The 19,895-nt window shown below is 44.2% G+C and overlaps 1 protein-coding gene across 1 annotated transcript in view; it reads right to left on the reverse strand.

The window, feature by feature from the left end:
* The window catches only part of RELN (reelin), a 380,071-nt gene that overhangs the window by 195,759 nt on the left and 164,417 nt on the right, over positions 1 to 19,895 (reverse strand). The window contains 2 exon segments of the mRNA XM_032221885.1: positions 12,190 to 12,241; positions 17,773 to 17,869. Of these exon segments, the coding sequence (XP_032077776.1) occupies positions 12,190 to 12,241; positions 17,773 to 17,869 (149 nt within the window).

The following is a 19,895-nucleotide window of genomic DNA, read 5'->3' on the forward strand; positions in this document are numbered from 1 at the left end:
ACACAGTAATACCTGGGTATTCAACTGCTTTGAAGCTAATTGAATTTGGCATTGAGTGCCTTTTGAGGTGAAAATTTTGCCCTGGTACTCGTCATTTGTTTGATACTCGACTCACCAGCTAGAACTTGTCTGGGTCAGCTGCCTTATGACTCACTACATTATTCCTTATGGGAAAAAGTTTGTTTGGTACTCATTGTTCTGGGTAGTCATCGCCCCCCCCCCACCGGGGGAACCACGAGTAGCGAGGTACCACTGTATTTGGTTTCAGAATCTTAATAAGTTTACTTTTGATTGCTTTAGTACAAATACTATTTTTCTGCTAATTTTGCTACTTCTGCATAAACGAGCAAATAAATAACATCTGGCATAAAGGAACATTATCTGGAAGGGACATTCATTTTGATTACTTGGACAAATATCAAGTTAAAGGATGGATTTTCCTCAAAGGAAATGCAGATGGATTGTTTCCAAACTTTGCTAGCCATGGTGAGGCTTATAGTTCCAGGTACGTGAATGCTTTTCAAGACAACAGGCAGAGATATTTAATTAAAGTGTCATTGGTGAATTGCCCTGGCCTATGCTACGAGTAGGGAAGGCATCCACACTATCAAATGGAGGCTGGTGTTTTACCCAGATAAGCAGAATGTCATTGTAATTTTATGTTTGTGACTATTGGCTGTACTGTAATGCTGTGAACTCAAGGAAATCCCTCAAGCCAAGTGATTCAATGGCTTGAAACCAACAGAACAGCCGCCTTCTATACTGCTCTCTGAGTGAAACAGATCTTGGTACGCATTTTGAACAATTAGGAGACTTTTGCACAATTGTACAACTTAGGTACCAGAGAGTTTTCATATGGGGAAATTGTATGGATGACAAATCCGCAACTTTCTCTGTTCATGGACAAGTGGGATTCTGCCATTAAGACAGTGCTCTGTGCTATTCTATCAGTTAGTTGGGATGAGATTTTAGTGGAGTGGAATGGAATTGGAATAGAAGGTAGAGTAGAGTAGAGCAGAGTAGAGTAGAGTAGACGAAAAGAGGAATAGAATAGAATAGAACAGAACATAGAGTAGAGTAGAGTAGAGTAGAAGAGAAGAGATGAGACAAGAAGAAAATAGAAATAGAACAGAACAGAGTAGAGTAGAGAAGAAGAGAAGAGGAATAGAATAGAACAGAACATAGAGGAGAGGAGAGGAGAGTAGAAGAGAAGAGAAGAAAATAGGAATAGGACAGAACAGAACATAGAGTAGAGTAGAGTAGAGTAGAAGAGAAGAGAAGAGAAGAGAAGAAAATAGGAATAGGACAGAACAGAACATAGAGTAGAGTAGAGTAGAGTAGAGTAGAGTAGAGTAGAGTAGAAGAGAAGAGAAGAGAAGAGAAGAGAAGAAAATAGGAATGGGACAGAACAGAACATAGAGTAGAGTAGAGTAGAGTAGAAGAGAAGAGACGAGAACAAAATAGAAATAGAACAGAACAGAACATAGAGTAGAGTAGAGAAGAAGAGAAGAGAAGAGGAATAGAATAGAACAGAACGTAGTGTAGAGTAGAAGAGAAGAGAAGAAAATAGGAATAGAACAGAACAGAACAGAACATAGAGTAGAGTAGAGTAGAAGAGAAGAGAAGAAAATAGGAATAGAACAGAACAGAACATACAGTAGAGTAGAGTAGAAGAGACAAGAAGAGACAAGACGAGAACAAAATAGAAAGAGAACAGAACAGAACATAGAGTAGAGTAGAGTAGAGAAGAAGAGAAGAGAAGAGGAATAGAATAGAACAGAACGTAGAGTAGAGTAGAAGAGAAGAGAAGAGAAGAAAAGAAAATAGGAACAGAACAGAACAGAACATAGAGTAGAGTAGAAGAGACGAGAAGAGATGAGATGAGAAGAAAATAGAAATAAAACAGAACAGAATATAGAGTAGAGTAGAGGAGAAGAGAAGAGAACGTAGAGGAGAGGAGAATAGAATAGAGTAGAGTAGGAAGATGAGAACCAGAAGTAAAGGAAGCACACTGTTTTATGGAGCAGAAAGCAAAGATGATTTATGTCTACTGTCAGTCATCCCGGTCATGGTTGTCCCAAAGGTGCTTTTTCAGGAGGCAACTGGATTTTCTTGGTTTTTTCCTTGAAGACATTTCACTTTCTCAGCCAAGAAGCTTCTTCAGCTCATTCCCCACCCTGTAGTCAGAGCTGAAGAAGCTTCTTGGATGAGAAACAAAGAATCTTCAAAGAATAAAAAAGCCAACACAGTTCTAGGCTGCATAAACAGAGGGATAGAATCAAGATCCCGTGAAGTATTAATACCACTTTATAAGGCCTTGGTGAGGCCACACTTGGAATACTGCATTCAGTTTTGGTCGCCACGATGTAAAAAAGAGGTTGAGACCCAAGAAAGAGTGCAGAGAAGAGCAACCAAGAGGATTAGGGGACTGGAGGCTAAAACAGTTGCAGGAACTGGGTATGTCTAGTTTAATGAAAAGAAGGACTAGGGGAGACATGATAGCAGTCTTCCAATATCTCAGGGGTTACCACAAAGAAGAGGGAGTCAAACTATTCTCCAAGGCACCTGAGGGCAGAACAAGAAGCAATGGGTGGAAACTAATCAAGGAGAGAAGCAACTTAGAACTGAGGAGAAATTTCCTGATAGTGAGAACAATTAATCAGTGGAACAGAAGTTGCCTCCGGAAGTTGCCAATGCTCCAACGCTGGAAGTTTTAAAGAAGATGTTGGATAGCCATTTGTCTGAAGTGTTGTAGGGTTTCCTGCCTAAGCAGGGGGTTGGACTAGAAGACCTCCAAGGTCCCTTTCCAAGTGTTGTTCTATTCTATTCTATTAGCAAGAAAGTCCAATTGCCTCTTGAAAAAGCACCTTTGGGACAAAGATAAATTAACTAATGAACCACACTAATATTTAATGGCAGCTAAGCTTTAGAACTCTCAGGTGACTATTTTCAATCCTAAAGTGTGCAATTAAAGTTTTTGACTGGAATGTTCCCAAAGGTACTGCTTTTAAATATCTTAATTAGTAGCAATCCCCTTGCGCATGATAGCAATTCTGAGCATACCGATCTATATGAAAAGGGAGATGTGAAATTATCTGACATTAACTCAAGGTCCTCCTGGATATGGGAAGGAAGGGAGGGAGAGAGAGAAGGAGGAGGGAGGGAAGGGAGGGAGGAAGAGAGCGGGAGAGAGGGAGAGAAGTAAAGAAGGGGGAGAGAGGAGGGAGGGTGAGGGAAGGAAGGGAGAGAGGAGGAGGGAAGGAAGGGAACTGGGAATGAGAGGAAGGAAGGCAGGAAGGGAGGGAAAGGAGGAGGAGGGAGGAAGAAAGGAAGGGAAAGAGGAAGAGGGAGGGAAGAAGGAAGGGGGAGAGGAGGAAGGAGGGAAGGAAGGAAAGAGGGAATTAGAGGAAGGAAGGGAAAGAAGAAGAGGGAAGGATGGAGGAAGGAAGAGAGGAGGGTGGGGGAAGGAGGGAAGGGAGAGGAGAGGAGGAGGGAGGGAGCGAAGGAAGGAAAATGGGAATGAGAGGAAGGAAGGAAGGTAGGAAGATCATAATTCAAACATGCAGAAGTGTATATTATAGAAACTACCTGCAATTGTCCTTCAGGTTTAATGATTTCATATATATAAGTGCATCTAAATTAATTAGCAGAAATAGCCGAACCACCTTCTATCAAATATCAATGAATGACAGCATAGCATAGTTAGTGTGTCAATGTTTGCCTTTGAAAGAGCCCAGGACCACCTAAAACAGATTTAATAAAATTGTTTCAGGCGAGTTATCCTCTCCAATTCCGCATCTAAGAAGCTTTTGGATTTAAGAGGCAATATGGGCCATTTTCTCACTGGTTAAATCCTTTACCATTATCCGTTTCTCCAAATCAGATTACTTGATTCATATGGGGGGGGGGGGGAGGGCATTTTGGCAGGGAAAGAGCTGAGGGAGTGGGGGGGGGAGGATTCAGCTGTTGCCCATGGGTTTCAAAGGACAATCTGTTGCTTTGACCAGTAGGCAGCAAGCAACAGGGCTAAAGAACAGATGATCAGTCAAGATGACTCAAAGTACTTATTTCGAGACCAGATTCTGCAACCTTTCCAGCTGTTGGCCTGGCGTGGGGTGAGGGGGCAAGAGGGGATGGGTTTGTGTCAAGGGAAGGCATGCATGCCAGTGGCGGGATTAGCAATAGCAATAGCAGTAGCAGTTAGACTTATATACCGCTTCATAGGGCTTTCGGCCCTCTCTAAGCGGTTTACAGAGTCAGCATATTGCTCCCAACAATCCGGGTCCTCATTTTACCCACCTCAGAAGGATGGAAGGCTGAGTCAACCCTGAGCCGGTGAGATTTGAACAGCCGAACTGCAGTCAGCTGAAGTAGCCTGCAGTGCTGCATTTAACCACTGTGCCACCTCGGCTCTGTTTGATTCACTTACGCACCACCTTCTGCACATACGCAGCGCTCGCGCATTAGGTCAGGGTGGGTGGGCGGGACCTCCTGCAGCCGCCACTATCAGTTCACCCGAACCGGAGACAACCGTCTGAATACCACTTCTGGTCCGTGCCCTCCCCTTGCATGAGTGGGGCTGCGTGTGTGTGCACCGGCTTACCACTCACACAGCCCGGTTGCGAACAGGCCACAATCCAATAGTGGGCCATGGCCCTCAGATTGGGGACACCTGTTCTCTAGACCAGGGGTCTCCAACCTTTGCAACTTTAAGACCTATGGGCTTCAACTCCCAGAATTCCTCAGTGAGCCGAGCCGAGCCAAGAGGTCCACCAGCAGCTGGTTGAGGGATCCTGGGAATTGAAGTCCACAAGTCTTAAAGTTGTCAAGCTTGAGGAATCCTGTTCTAAATCATATGAGTTTATCACTTTGCATTAAACAAGCAAACTCATCTCTATCAAAGTGGCAGCTTCATCCACCAGTCTTCAGAAAGCACTGGAAGTATCATATTTCCTCCTTGGGTAAAACACCTAGAGAATTTTTCCTCTTCTCTGGTATCTACCTTTTCTGTCCTTAGTCCAGAGGTGGTATTCAGCTGGTTATGACCAGTTCTGGCAAACCAGAACGGAAATTTTGAGTAGTTCGGAGAACCAGCAAATATCACCTCTGGCTGGCCTCGCCCCCGATCTATTTGCTGCTTCCTGAGTCTCAGTTAATTGGCTGGGCCTTCTTTTGTTGCCCTGCACAGGAGAATGGAGCTGGAAATCAGGTTAGTGGGATGAGGAGGTAATGGAGATTTGCAGTATCTTTCCCCCTGGAGTGGGATGGGAGTGGATGTTTTACAGTATCCTTCCCCCAGGAGTGGGGAAAGAATGGGGATATTGTAGTATCCTTCCCTTGGAGTGGGATGGGAGTGAAGGTTTTACAGTATCCTTCCCCCAGGAGTGGTGAGAGAATGTGGATATTGCAGTATCCTTAACCTGGAATGGGATGGGAGGGGAGGTTTTACAGTATCCTTCCCCCAGGAATGGGGAAAGAATGGGGATATTATAGTATCCTTTCCCCTGGAGTGGGATGGGAGTGGAGGTTTTATAGTATCCTTCCCCCAGGAGTGGGGAGAGAATGGGGATATTGTAGTATCCTTTCCCCTGGAATGGGATGGGAGTGGAGGTTTTACAGTATCCTTCCCCCAGGAGTGGAGAGAGAATGGGGATATTGTAGTATCCTTCCCCTGGAGTGGGGTGAGAATGGAGGTTTTGCAATATCCTTCCCCTCTCACGCCCACCAAGGTATGCCCACCAAGCCACGCCCATCAAGCCACGCCCACAGAACTGGTAGTAATTTTTTTTAATCCCACCACTGCCATAGCCATATTTTCAGCTCGCTCCTTAATCCATCCTTTATCATGTTTGGGGGAAATGATGACTAGAACTAAGGGAAGCCAATTGTTTTTGCAGAGTGTGAAGCAACGATGATTTATGTCTAGGGCAGCGGGACTTTGTTTTTTCCTGAAGAGGTTTCACTTCTCACCCAAGAAGCTTCGTCAGTTCAATTCAGTATATTTTTTCAGAACTGAAGAAGCTGCTTGGATGAGAAGTGAAACCTCTTCAGGAAAAAAAAAGTTGCCTTTTGAAAAAAGCTAAGGTGGCAGCTGCAAGCCTGCAATAAGAACTGAACCCCTGTTTTGTGTCCATGTGTCTGTTGTACACAAAGCTCAACAGGCAGTCCTCGACTTACAATCATTCATTTAGCAACCATCTGCAGTTACTTCGGCACTGAAAAAAAGGTGGCTTTACTGTTCTATATACGTTTACGACGATCACATCTCCATAGTCATGTGATCAAAATTTGGGTTCTCGGACCCAGGCATGTATTTGCAGCAGGTTGCAGCACCCTGAGGTTATGTGATCAACATGAGCCGTGGTGGCGCAGTGGTTAGAATGCGGTACTGCAGGCTATTTCTGCTGACTGCCGGCTGCCAGCAATTCGGCAGTTCGATCCTGACAGGCTCAAGGTTAACTCAGACTTCCGGCCTTCCGAGATGGGTAAAATGAGGACCCAGATTGTTGGGGGCAATAGGCTGTAAACTGCTTAGAGAGGGCTGTGGAGCACTGTGAAGTGGTATATATATCTAATAGCTATTGCTATCTCTGCAATGGTGTCACAGTGGTTAGAATGCAGTATTGCAGGCTAATTCTGCCGACTCTGAGCAGTTCGATCCTGATTGGCTCAAGGTTGACTCAGCTTTCCGTCCTTCCGAGGTGGGTAAAATGAGGACCCAGATTGTTGGGGGCAAGAGGCTGTAAACTGCTTAGAGAGGGCTGTGGAGCACTGTGAAGTGGTATATAAATCTAATGGCTATTGCTATCTCTGCAATGGTGTCACAGTGGTTAGAATGCAGTATTGCAGGCTAATTCTGCCGACTGCCAGCAGTTCGATCCTGATTGGCTCAAGGTTGACTCAGCTTTCCGTCCTTCCGAGATGGGTAAAATGAGGACCCAGATTGTTGGGGGCAAGAGGCTGTAAACTGCTTAGAGAGGACTGTGGAGCACTGTGAAGTGGTATATAAATCTAATAGCTATTGCTATCTCTGCAATGGTGTCACAGTGGTTAGAATGCAGTATTGCAGGCTAATTCTGCCGACTGTGAGCAGTTCGATCCTGATTGGCTCTAGGTTGACTCAGCCTTCCCTCCTTCCGAGTTGGGTAAAATAAGGACCCATATTTTTGGGGGGCAATAGGCTGACTCTGTAAACCGCTTAGAGAGGGCTGTAAAAGCACTGCGAAGCGGGATATAAATCTAATAGCTATTGCTACTTGGGGCTTCCCTTGCTGGCTTCTGACAAGTCAAGGGGAGGGAGGAAGGCGGATTTGCTGAATGGCTGTGAGATTCACTTAACGACTGTGGCAAAAAAAGGACATAAAATTGGGCACCACTCACTTAAAAAGCCCCTTGCTTAGCAATGGAAATTCCAATTTCCAATTGTGGTTGCGTGTAAAACACTACCTGTATCTTGCAATCAGTTTTGGGTGACCTTACAGGATAGTGGTAAGTATAAAAGGAAGTTTGGCAGGAAAATGCTTTACTGCTTTGAAATCCATGGAAAAATGCAAGATAGAGATGTAATACTAAATAAATTTATTGTCAAGCCTGGAAGCCTTTTACATCTTCAGGCCTGCCACATTTCCCCCAGATTTGGACCTGGTTTTCATTTATTTTGGCTGCCTTATGAGAACTCGGTGGAATCTGCTTCTGACTGTAAATTAACACAATCCTTTGGTTACTTCTGTTTTTTTGGACAATTCATCCGATTTACGATTTCTTTAGGTAATGACAGCTAAGTACAGAGCTGTAGGTTTTGATGGGAGTTATTTCTGCGGAAGCTCAGGTTGAGTAGACGTTTTATAAGGCTGTTCAGAAGTACTGACTGCGCAGAAATAATAATAATAATAATAATAACCAAGCAAAAAATAATAAAAATAAAAAGCCAGCTGGATCGCTGTTGCCACCTAGGTATTATGGAAACAAGAAAAATAAGCAGTAGAATTCACTTCGAAAGTAACAGCTCAGCTAAAAGGCCACTGCTATTATTTATCTGAGATCTTATTTTAAAAATACTAATAAAACAAATCAAAGTAAAACGCCGTTGTAAAAACACGTTCCTGGGACCTTCTGAATTTTACATTTTAATTCAGAGTAGGGGGTTAATCCAATCGCATTCATTTCCAATAAATTTCTCCACTGTAGAATCACAATCCCACTGAGAGAAACACTCAGCTGGAATAATTGGCTGTTAAAAATGAGGATTTAATTTACAAGTACATTTCTAGAATTCTGCATCCACGCTGCTTCTTCGTTCTCGAGGTGTCTCCACAGACAAACGGTTAATTTCCCACAGTCAGTCAACTCATTTCCTAAAAAAACAGGGTGTTTTTTTTGCTATTTGTGTTGATGATTCGTGTTCGTTTTTAAAAAAAGTTTTTTGCTTATTCTATCACAAATCTGGAAGAGTTCACACATGATTTAACTAGTTGTCTATATCAGGGCCACCAGCAACTGAATTATATGAGGAGGAGGTGTGGGAGTCAGCATCAAGGCAACCTGGGAGCTCCGAGGGGGAAGAAGGAGTGGAGCTGACACAGAGAGAGAGAGAGGCAGACCCTGGGCTGTCCATCAGTCCTCAGATGGAGAGTCAACAGCCCCCAGGTCTGGAGGTGGCTGATGAGGAAGTGGAGGAACAGCTGGTCCAGTGCCTGACGTGTGGATGCGCAGAAGGCAGAAGAGAGGAGAGCAGCGGAAATCTATAGGCCGGTCCTTGGGACGGAAGAGCCACCACTGCTAGTGAAGTCCCACCCTAGCTCTGGGGATAAAAGGCAGGGGACAGAGAGGAATAGTGGCAGAGGAGAGGAGAGCAGTGGAAATCTATGGGCTGGTCCTCGGGACGGAGGAGCCACCACTGCTAGCAAAGCCCCACTCTAACTCTGGGGATAAACAGCAGGGGGCGGAGATGAATAGATGTGGCAGAGGAGAGGAGAGCAGTGGAAATCTATGAGCTGGTCCTCGGGACGGAAGAGCCACCGCTGCTAGCAAAGCCCCACTCTAACTCTGGGGATAAACAGCAGGGGGCGGAGATGAATAGATGTGGCAGAGGAGAGGAGAGCAGTGGAAATCTATGGGCCGGTCCTCGGGACGGAAGAGCCATCGCTGCTAGCAAAGCCCCACTCTAACTCTGGGGATAAACAGCAGGGGGCGGAGATGAATAGATGTGGCAGACAAGTATTCATCTCCCTGCCAGACAGACTTGTTAGCTTGCTGTGAGAGAGAGACTTTTTGCTGGAGCTGCTGGTGCTCCTAATTAAAGGAATCATTGATTTAACTACAAAGGGTTTGTCATGTTTGGGGAGCTGGGTCAGAACGCCCGAAGCTATGGACTGGTACAAGTCCATGTCCTGTTAGGAACTGGGCCATGCAAGGAAAGCTTCATCTCCGCATGCACGGGGATTGGGGTTCGACGCAAAACCATTCCCCCCACCAGTCTGTGGAAATCCTATCTACCATGGAACCAGTCCCTGATGTCGGGAAGATCGGAGACCATCGGACTATATAATTTGAGGATAAAATGTTGAGTATCATAGGTACATGGTTAGCGTGACAGAAAAAAATATGCTATGAGCACACCTAATATCCAGAAGGTTTAACATCTTCATTATGTGGCAGAGGAGAGGAGAGCAGTGGTTAAATGCAGCACTGCAGGCTACTGCTAGATCAGCAGTTCAGCGGTTCAAATCTCACCGGCTCAGGGTTGACTCAGCCTTCCATCCTTCCGAGGTGGGTAAAATGAGGACCCGGATTGTTGGGGGCAATATGCTGACTCTCTGTAAACCGCTTAGAGAGGGCTGAAAGCCCTATGAAGCGGTATATAAGTCTACTGCTATTGCTATTGCTATTGCTATTATGAAATGTTAAGATTATAATAGCAAACTACACGTGGTTATTCGAATATGTATTTATTAAGCAAATTTATATGCCGTATTTTTCGGACTATAAGATGCACCGGTGTATAAGACGCACCAAGATTTCGAAGAGGTAAGTGAGGAAAAAAAAGGTTTTGTCCTCCCCGGCCCCCAGGAGCACTCTGCAGGCTTCAGCAGGGCTGGGAGAAGGCAAAAACAGGAGCATTTTTGCCTTTCCCCAGCCCTGCTGAAGTCTGAATAGTGCTCCCGGGGGTTGGTGGAAGGCAAAACTGCCTGTTTTTGTTAAAAACAGTCCATTTTTCACAAAAATGGGATGCGGGGGTGGGGCTTTGGAAGGCCAAAAATGGCAGTATTCGGTGTATAAGATGCACCAACATTTTTACGCTCTTTTAGGGGGAGGGCGTGCATCTTATACTCCAAAAAATATGGTAACTCACGCATAGGTGATTCTAGGCAGCTTAACAACATTTTAAAAAGCCCACCCCATAATAAAACCCATTAACAAAACCTCCACTTCCTCCTATAGAGGAATTAACACAATTAAATCAGCCACAGCTCCATCTCCATTCCTAGTCTCCAGGCCTGCTGATAAAACCAAAATTTTAGGGTCTTTCAGATAAATAACAGGATGGGGAACAACTATTTTGCAGGTTGAATATGTTTCATAAAAGAGGGGCCACCACCAAGAAGGGCCTTATACAAGATACTATTTGGATAGCCCAAAGAAAGAACAGAGGGTAAAATGGAATTTTAAAAAAACCCTCAAATCTCCACTACACAAAATATCAACAGTCTCTACTTATAGATTGGCAATTATAATTGATTCAATTTGAAGGTATGTATTTAAATTTGGGCACAACCATCTTTTTAGACGTAAATTGGCCTCTCAAACCAAAGCACGGTGCTCAGTATATAATATATACGACTATTTCAACAATGGATCTATTTGGCATGGACGTTAATTCACATATTAATTGTTCAGTGGAAAACTCATTTGTATGTTGCTTTAAACCAAATACCAATGGTTTGAAGACAGAGAGGAGGAGAACTGAAATGAACACTGCATCTTCTCCAAGACTGGAAACCAATAACACAAAGGATGGAAACATATGAAGAACAGTTCCAGGAATTAAATATGTCTGGTTTAATGAAAAGAAGGACTAGGGGTGACATGATAGCAGTCCTCCCAGTAATTGAGGGGCTGCCACAGAGAGAAAAGGCTCAGCCTCATCTCCAAAGCACCCGAGGGCAGGATGAAAAGCAACCGATGGAAACTTATGGAGCGATTCAACCTAGGAGGAATTTCCTGGCAGAACAATTGATCAATGGAACAGGTTGGCTTCAGAAGTTGGAGGCCTTTAAGAAGAGATTGGTAAGTCACTTGTCTGAAATGATATAGGGTCCCCTGATTGAATAGCAGTGGTGGGATTCAAATAATTGAACAACCGGTTCTCTGCCCTCATGACCAGCTGGGTAGGCGTGGCTTGGTGGTCATGTGACCGTGTGGGCGTGGCCAACTCAACATCACTCACATCGATGAGTGCTTTGCTTTAGCTGTTACAATGTAGTAAGGGTTAACCGGAGAGGCAGTTTCTGTAAGCAGGGCAATAAAGATTAGGCTAGAAACAACACCAGAATGTTTCCTTCCTGCCTTCCTTACAGGATTAGCCCTGTGAAGTGGAAAAAAACAAAAGGAAATTTCTTCCAACAACCGGTTCTCCCAACTGCTTAGAAAGTTAACAACCGGTTCTCTCGAATAGGTGCGAACCGGCTGAATCCCACCATTGCTGAATAGGGAGTTGGACTAGAAAACCTCCAAGTCCCCACTCTGTCATTCTGTTTAATTCGCCATCTATTTTTTATCCATGCCTTTTTATTTGATCCGTAAAAAAGCATTTTATTGTTTGAAAGCTGCAGTGTGTATAGGCAGTTTGAATTTCCATTTTTTTTTTGCCTAAGCGGCTTAAATGTTTTTAAATTCATTGGATAAGACTATATACGAAGTACCATTGCTGTTTAGTACTTTAAATGTGAACACTTTTGTGGGCCTTTTTCTTTCTTTTTAAAATAATTAATATAATGCAGCATATACAAAAGAAATTAATACTAGTTAGACCACAAAGAGTATTTAAAAAGTGAATATCCAAAAGACACATTTCTGTCTTCAGCACAAAGTGGATTGATAAGATACAAATACAAAAATACAATAACACTTTAAAATAAACTTGTGTTGCATTTCTTATGCCTTTTAATTATGGTCATTGTAAAAACTTACCTATTGAAAATTGGAGCACAGAAGCTGTGGTTGTGTTGAGACCATTGGTAATCTATTAAAAAAAAGAGGGGAGGAGAATTGTTGAATTGACCCACCAAATTCATTTGTTACTATACTGTTATCAGCGAACACTCAGAAGCAAACAAGGTAATAACCAAAAGCCAACATGGGTTTGTCAAAAACAGGTCATGTCACACTAATCTTATTGCATTCTTTGACAAAGTGACAAAATTAGTGGACCAGAGGAATGTTGTCAATATAATTTACTTGGACTTCAGTAAGGTATTTGATAAAGTAGACCATAACCTACTACTAGATAAAATAGAAAAATGTGGGTTAGACAGCATCACCACCAGATGGATTCGTAACTGGCTGACCAACCGCACTCAACGTGTAGTCCTCAATGGAACTGCATCTACATGGAGGGAAGTATGCAGTGGAGTGCCCCAAGGCTCTGTTTTAGGCCGAGTACTCTTCAACATCTTCATCAATGATTTGGATGAGGGAATAAATGGGGAACTCATCAAATTGGCAGATGAAACCAAGCTGGCAGGAATAGCCAACACTCCAGAAGACAGACTTAAGATACAGAAGGATCTTGGCAAACTAGAACATTGGGCACTATCTAACAAAATGGAATTCAATGGTGAAAAGAGTAAGCTTCTACATTTAGGCAAGAAAAACGAAATGCACAGGTACAATATATGTGGTACCTCGCCAGTGGTGGGTTTCAAATTTTTTTAGAACCTCTTCTGTAGGCGTGGCCTGCTTTGTGGGAGTGGCTTGCCGGCCATGTAACCAGGTGGGAGTGGCTTGGCAGCCATGTGACTGGGTGGGCGTGGCCAACATGTAAAATGTGGTGAAACTCACTTAACAACGCTCTTGCTTAGCAACCAAAATGTTGGCTCAGAAACTCTGGCACTGAAGTGTGCAAGTCTTACAGCTGTCAAGTTACAAGACCCTTGCACCCCTAACCCTTTAGAAAGAAAAAACCCAGGGGTGTTCAAACTTGACAGCTTTAAGACTTGTGGACTTCAATTCCCAGAATTCCTCCTCTCGCTCTTCATCTTGATAATGGGCAGACGGGCGGGGAGAGGGAGCTGGAACCGGTTCTAAATGCTACTGTAGATTTGTGGAACCTCTTCTATAGAAGAGGTTAGAACTGGCAGGAGCCAAGCCCTGTACCTCGCTCAACAGTAGTGACTATGAGAGGGATCTTGGAGTCCTAGTGGACAACCATTTAAATATGAGCCAGCAGTGTGCAGCAGCTGCCAAAAAAGCCAACACAGTTCTAGGCCTTTATAACTTATTCCCTATTGACTTCTTTAGAGCTCCAAATCCCTGCCTGGAACTTAGCCTGAAAGTGAATTTATAGCCAGAAGCAAAGTGATTAGAAATTCCCCAATTGTCACTGAGCAGCTTGGAGAAAATCAATTAGGGATTTCAATCTCTAGGGTACTTAAACACTTATTTCTCCCTTATGTTCATCAAGTTCTTCTCCCCGCACTAAAGTATGGTCTCTTCTGTCTTTCAGAGGACGAGAGATCTTTTGGAGGTTTCCCAAGGATGGAACAAGGTGGCACAGTGGCTAAGACGCTGAGCTTGTTGATTAGAAAGGTCGGCAGTTCGGCAGTTCGAATCCCCCTAGCGTCGTGTTACAGAGTGAGCTCCCATTACTTGTCCCAGCTTCTGCCAACCTAGCAATTCAAAAGCATGTAAAAATGGAAGTAGAAAAATAGGAACCACGTTTGGTGGGAAGGTAACAGCGTTCCGTGCACCTTTGGCGTCTAGTCATGCTGGCCACATGACCACAGAGACATCTTTGGACAGCTCTGGCTTTACATGCTTTCAAACTGCTAGTTTTGCAGAAGCTGGGACAAGTAACGGGAGCTCACTCGGTTACGCGGCGCTAGGAATTCGAACCGTCGAACTGCTGAACTTTCTGATTGACAAGCTCAGAATCTTAGCCACTGAGCCAACGCATCCCTTATATAATCACAAATGAACTAAGTCCAACCTCACTTGAATTTCTTTCAGACTTATCTAATCCCAAGCAATTGCTGACTCTTAGTTGAGAAGATTCCTCTGCATAGGTGTTTAGCAATAAAGCGGTTTAACTGGACCTTCGGGTGTGGACCTGGTCTTTTGCACCTGACACTCATGTATGAATTAGATAAAACCTAAAGCAACATCATGAAGAGATGACAAAATAGTGATTACTGCAGTGGTGGGTTGCAGGAGGTACGCCCCGGTACGGGCGTACCGGAGCGTGCCGGAGCACCGGATACTGTTCCGGTATGGTGCTCCGGAGGGCCCACCAGCCCGACCGAGCTCCTTACCTGTCTTTTAAGGCTTCCACGCTTCTGCGCACACGCATGGCCCATACAGCACCTGCGCGATGCTCTGCGGAGCAGCTGGAGCATCGCGGAGGCTCACGGAGGTGCTAAGACGCATGTGTGTGCTGCGATTGGAACAGGATCCAGAACCCACCACTGGGTTACTGCATATTCATGGGCAGATAGGGAGACATGAGAATGAGTACCTTGTCTCCATGTGTCCAAAATCACCTCCTTGTTGGAATTTCTTACAAATAATTTCTAACATATTCATATAATTTGTATATGTATAGTAAGAAATACTTATTGTGAGGAAACACTTGTGAAGTGCAAATAAATTAGGAAAGGGGAACACTGTTTTTATTTAAGCTTTGCTAAGAAATCTGAAGTGACATTAAGATAAATTTAGGCAAACTGGTTTATTTTTTTTAAAAAAACTCAAGGAGAAAAGATTTTATTTAGGAATTGTGATGCAGAAAGAAAAGGTGCCATACAAGGTTAAAGTATATATATAAAAGGCAAATACCACTCACTCATCACAAAATTTCCAGAACTGTAAAGCCTACAAACTTGAAATTTGGCATGTATGTTCCTCTTGACTTCTAGGTGCTCACTAAGAAAGGATTTTTTGAAATGACCATCAGATCATTAGTGTTTCTTATACAGTAATTAACACACTCTGATGCTAAGGAGTTCTACTCTTCCTCCCCACCTGAAAAGAACTCTGTTCCAACTGCCAGTTGCCTCACATTCCGTTACCTCAGTTCAAACTGGCAGACATTCCACACCTTCACTCAGGAGCAGTCTGGGACTCCTTACAATACTAAAGGTTGGTACCTCAACAAAATGTCTATGCCTTCCATCTATGGAACTGCTTCCGGACTCATGGCGGCTGGAGCGATATTCCCTTATGTGTTTCAATCACCGACCACCACTGAATCAATGGAATGTGAGGCAAAGTTCTCCTGCATTGTCCAATCACATAGTTTCGTTGTGAAGCACGGGGATCCAGCTAGCGTCATATAAAATGAAGATACCCAAAGCAGAGGGAACCTGCTGTGTTTGGTACCTTTCTTTAACAGATCTGGTGTGTGGATCATGGCACCATATTCACAAGTAACATAAATTCTGCTGCTGTTTGCTAACTTGTGGTCTCTCCAATGGATCATTGAGAATACGAATAAGGAAATGAGTCAGTATAATTTTGCTCTTCAAAAATTTGGCCAGGAGGCAAATCCTGGCATCGCCACGCACCCCATTTAAGAATTATTGTCTATTTCATCTGGGGTGGAACATTGTCTGAGCTCTTTTAATTTAGAAGAACCCGGACATTAAATATCGAATGCAAATCACTGCGCGATGGTCCTTCCATCCCAGCCAAGGGCCATGAATTAAAAGTAGTTGTCAAGCCAAGCCACTAAAACTGCCTAGAATAATGTATCTTCAGTTTTGCAATAACCTTGGGTGGGGAAATGCAATATTTTTACGACTATTCCTTAAACTTGTATATTCACGAACTCAAAGTGAATATGCACTTTAACTCAAAGCTTGTTCCCACATGCTGAGTGAACTCAATGAATGTTGGCGGTCCTTGAATGGTGACCACAATTGAGCCCAACATTTCTGTTGCTAAATGGGATGGTTGTTAAGTGAGTTTTCCGCGTTTTATCAGAGTTGCTAAATGAATAACTGGTTGTTAAGTGAATCGGGTTTCCCCTTCTCGGGAGGGTGCAAAAGGTGATCACATGACCCCCAGCATTGCTGCAATGCTCGTAAGTGTGAAAAACGGTCATAAGTCACTTTTTCCAGTGGCGTGGTAACTTAGAATGGTCACTAAATGAACTGTTGTAAGGGGAGGACTACCTGTACTTATGTAGTTTTCTGGGAGGAGCCAGTGGTTATGAGGCTCAGAACCAGAAACACATTAATTAAACAGGATGATGTGATAAAAAAAAATTAACTATGTACAATCTGCTGCAGTGTTTCTTGACTTTGTCAATTTTAAGTTCTGTGGACTTCAGCTCCCAGAATTCATGGCTGGCTGGGGAATTCTGGGAGTTGAAGTCCAAGCATCTTAAAGTTGCTGTTCTGGCCCACTAGTGGCCAGTGGATCTGGCAGCAGATTCGGATAGTGCGGAGGTTGGGGAGGAAGATGGGCCAGTCCTGGAGTCTGGGGAAGGCTCTGATGAGGGCTCTGTGTCAGAGTCAGAGAGGGGGCCAGAGACATATGCCAATTATCAGCTGCCTTCGGAGTCGAAGATCAGTGGGGCAGAAGAACATCTGGAGCCTGTTCCCGATGTGCGCATGCGCAGAGCTGCCAGGAGAAGGGAACAGCTAAGGAACAAGGGCCGACTCGGGAGAAAAGGCACAGGTGGACGGTGAATGGCCCCTCCCAAAGGGAATAAAGAGGAGCAAAAGGGGAATGGAGTTTGCAGGAGACCATTAGTTCAATTCATTCGGGTGAAGATCTGTTCCTGACTCCTTGCCAAGTAATTGCTGCTACAGAGTGGCGTTTGGAAGATATCGGCCTGGCAGCTCTCCAAGCCTGATAAAGGCCTGTAGTTGTGAAATCTCATGAAAGACAGTTGGCCGGAACTTTGCTGGAGAGAAATTCTAAATAAACTAAATAAAAGGAGTTTTATCAGGACGAGGAGTCGGCTTCATGCTTATGGGAAGCCTAGGTCACAACATTTGCCATGGTTGAAAATCACTGCACTACGGTTTCAAAAAAAAAGTTAAATGATCAATCCTTCCTTAAAACCTCCCTCTCTGAAGGAGATGGGAGGTACAGAAATGCCAAATAAAAATAAAGCATAAAGCAATAAAGCAAACTTAACAACAGCGCTGAATTACTTAACAACTCCGGCAAGAGAGATGGTAAAACGGGGCAAAACTCACTCAACGACTCACTTAGCGACAGGAATATTGTGCTCAGTGGTGGGCGTAAGTCGAGGACTACCTATACTTTCCCTGGCAAGACTCTTCAGAGTTTAAAAGCAGAAGAACAAAGAAATTTTACAAAGAAGGTGGAAGAAGGCGGTAAGATTTAAAGGAAACATTTCTATCACAAAGTTGGAAAAGCAATGTTTACTATTTGTGGGGGGGATAAAAATGTGTTCAGGACCAAGGAAAGGAAGCAGATCTATGAAACTGTCGGCGAGGAATGTAAGATGAATGAACTTTTACCACCAGGTGGGATATTCAAAAAGGGAGACGTCATAAACCACTCAGATTGGCCAAGACTTACTAGTTCTCGCGGCCCGTATGGTTCGCAGAAAGTGACGGCACTCCCGTGCATGATGACGCCACACTGGTCTCCAACCTCACAGTTGCTGCATTCAAACCTGCAAGATAAAGAATCCAAGTGAGTTGGAAGCACCAGGGAAGAAGGTTGTTCTGACCCAGCGCCCGAAACATGACAAATCCTCTGACGTGAACTCAAAAGATTCCTTTATTCGGAGCGCCGGCCAAAAGTTTCTCTCTCAACGCCGGCTAACAAGTCTTTCCGGATGGAAGATGAATAGTTGTCTGCCACATCTATTCATCTCCGCCCCCTGCCTTTGATCCCCAGAACTAGGGTGGGGCTTTGCTAACAGCGGTGGCTTTTCTGTTGTCCCAAGGACCGGCCCATAGATTTCCACTGCTCTCCTCTCCTCTGCCTTCTGTGAGCCAGGCACTGGACCCATCTGTTCCTCCTCTTTCTCATCAGCCACCTCCAGACCTGGGGGCTGTTGACTCTCCATCTGAGGGCTGACAGACTCTCTCTCTCTCTCTCTCTCTCTCTCTCTCTCTCTCTCATTCTCTCTCTCATTCTTTCTCGTTCTCATTCGCTCTCTCTCTCTCTCATTCTCTCTCTCATTCTTTCTCACTCTCATTTTCTCTCTCTCTCTCTTTCTCTCTCTGCCAGCTCCATTTCCTCTTCCCCCTTGGAGCTCTCAGGTTGCCTTGATGCTGACCCTGACTTCCACACCTCCTCCTCCTCTGATTCGGCTGCTGGAGGGGCCAGTGGCTGGCAGGCCACAACAAAGATAGTATACAGAATAACAGAGTTGGAAGGGAAGTTCCCGTAGGGGGCAGTGCTCATCTCCGTTTCAAAGCTGAAGAGCCAACACTGCCCGAAGATGTCTCTGTGGTCGTGTAGCCGGCATGACCAAACGTCGCCGGCGCACGGAAGACTGTTACCTTCCCACCAAAGGTGGTTCCTATTTTTCTACTTGCATTTTTACATGCTTTTGAACCGCTAGCTTGGCAGAAGCTGGGACAAGTAACGGGAGCTCACTCAATTATGTGGCACTAGGGATTCGAACCGCCGAACTGCCGACCTTTCTGATTGACAAGCTCAGCGCCTTAGCCACTGAGCCACCACGTCCCTTTCTATGTACTATATACTTACACCTAACATATAAACACATATAAATATTAATCACTGTCCGTCTTGAAGAGCCGAAGTGGCACAGTGGTTAAATGCAGCACTGCAGGCTAATTCAGCTGACTGCAATTCTGCAGTTCGGCTGTTCAAATCTCACCGGCTCAGGGTTGACTCAGCCTTCCATCCTTCCGAGGTGGGTAAAATGAGGACCCGGATTGTTGTTGGGGGCAATATGCTGACTCTGTAAACTGCTTAGAGAGGGCTGAAAGCCCTATGAAGCGGTATATAAGTTTAACTGCTATTGCTATTGCTATTGAATACATAGTTAAGGAACCGATCATTGTCCACATGGGCCTCAGTGGTGTTGTGGTTGAAAACATTAAACCCCGCAAAACCTTTCCCTGTCCTATCTAAGACATGGCAAACTGTCCTGTTAAGAGTTAAGAGAAGTGAACGGTATTTTCTTAACGATCTATATCCAGGTTCTTTTTTAAAAAATATAACAGATTATGTGGCATATATAGAATTCCAATTTCACCCCCAACACAAACCTTGGGAGGAAGGTTGAAGAGAAGAAAGGATGATTGGCCTGAAGTCAACCCATGTGGTTCCTTGGTTGATGGGCAACTCAACGCTAGCAATCCATCCAACCTCTTAACTATTATGTCACACGATTTTGTGTGTTTTGCTTAATTGTTAAAGCTTGCTTAAGGCTAAAGCAAAAATACATGTGGCTTTGCAGCTACATATACAGTGATATAGTTAGATTTCTGTCCTAAAGGGTCTTGTCATATCAATTATCTTCCAGAAAATTTCCAAGCTTCTTCTAGTTTTACAATCGTCTGCCTTCCATATTTGCCCATTTTGGTTGAAAACTTATGGAGTTCAACTCTCATAATTCCTCAGCCAGCAAAGCAAAGCTGGCTGGGGAATTAAGGAAGCACACAAGCCTTAAAGTCGCCAAGGTTGGAACTCCCTGGTTTAGACAATATATTTACACT

Source organism: Thamnophis elegans, chromosome 7 (assembly GCF_009769535.1).
Source record: "Thamnophis elegans isolate rThaEle1 chromosome 7, rThaEle1.pri, whole genome shotgun sequence".
Taxonomy (NCBI): domain Eukaryota; kingdom Metazoa; phylum Chordata; class Lepidosauria; order Squamata; family Colubridae; genus Thamnophis; species Thamnophis elegans.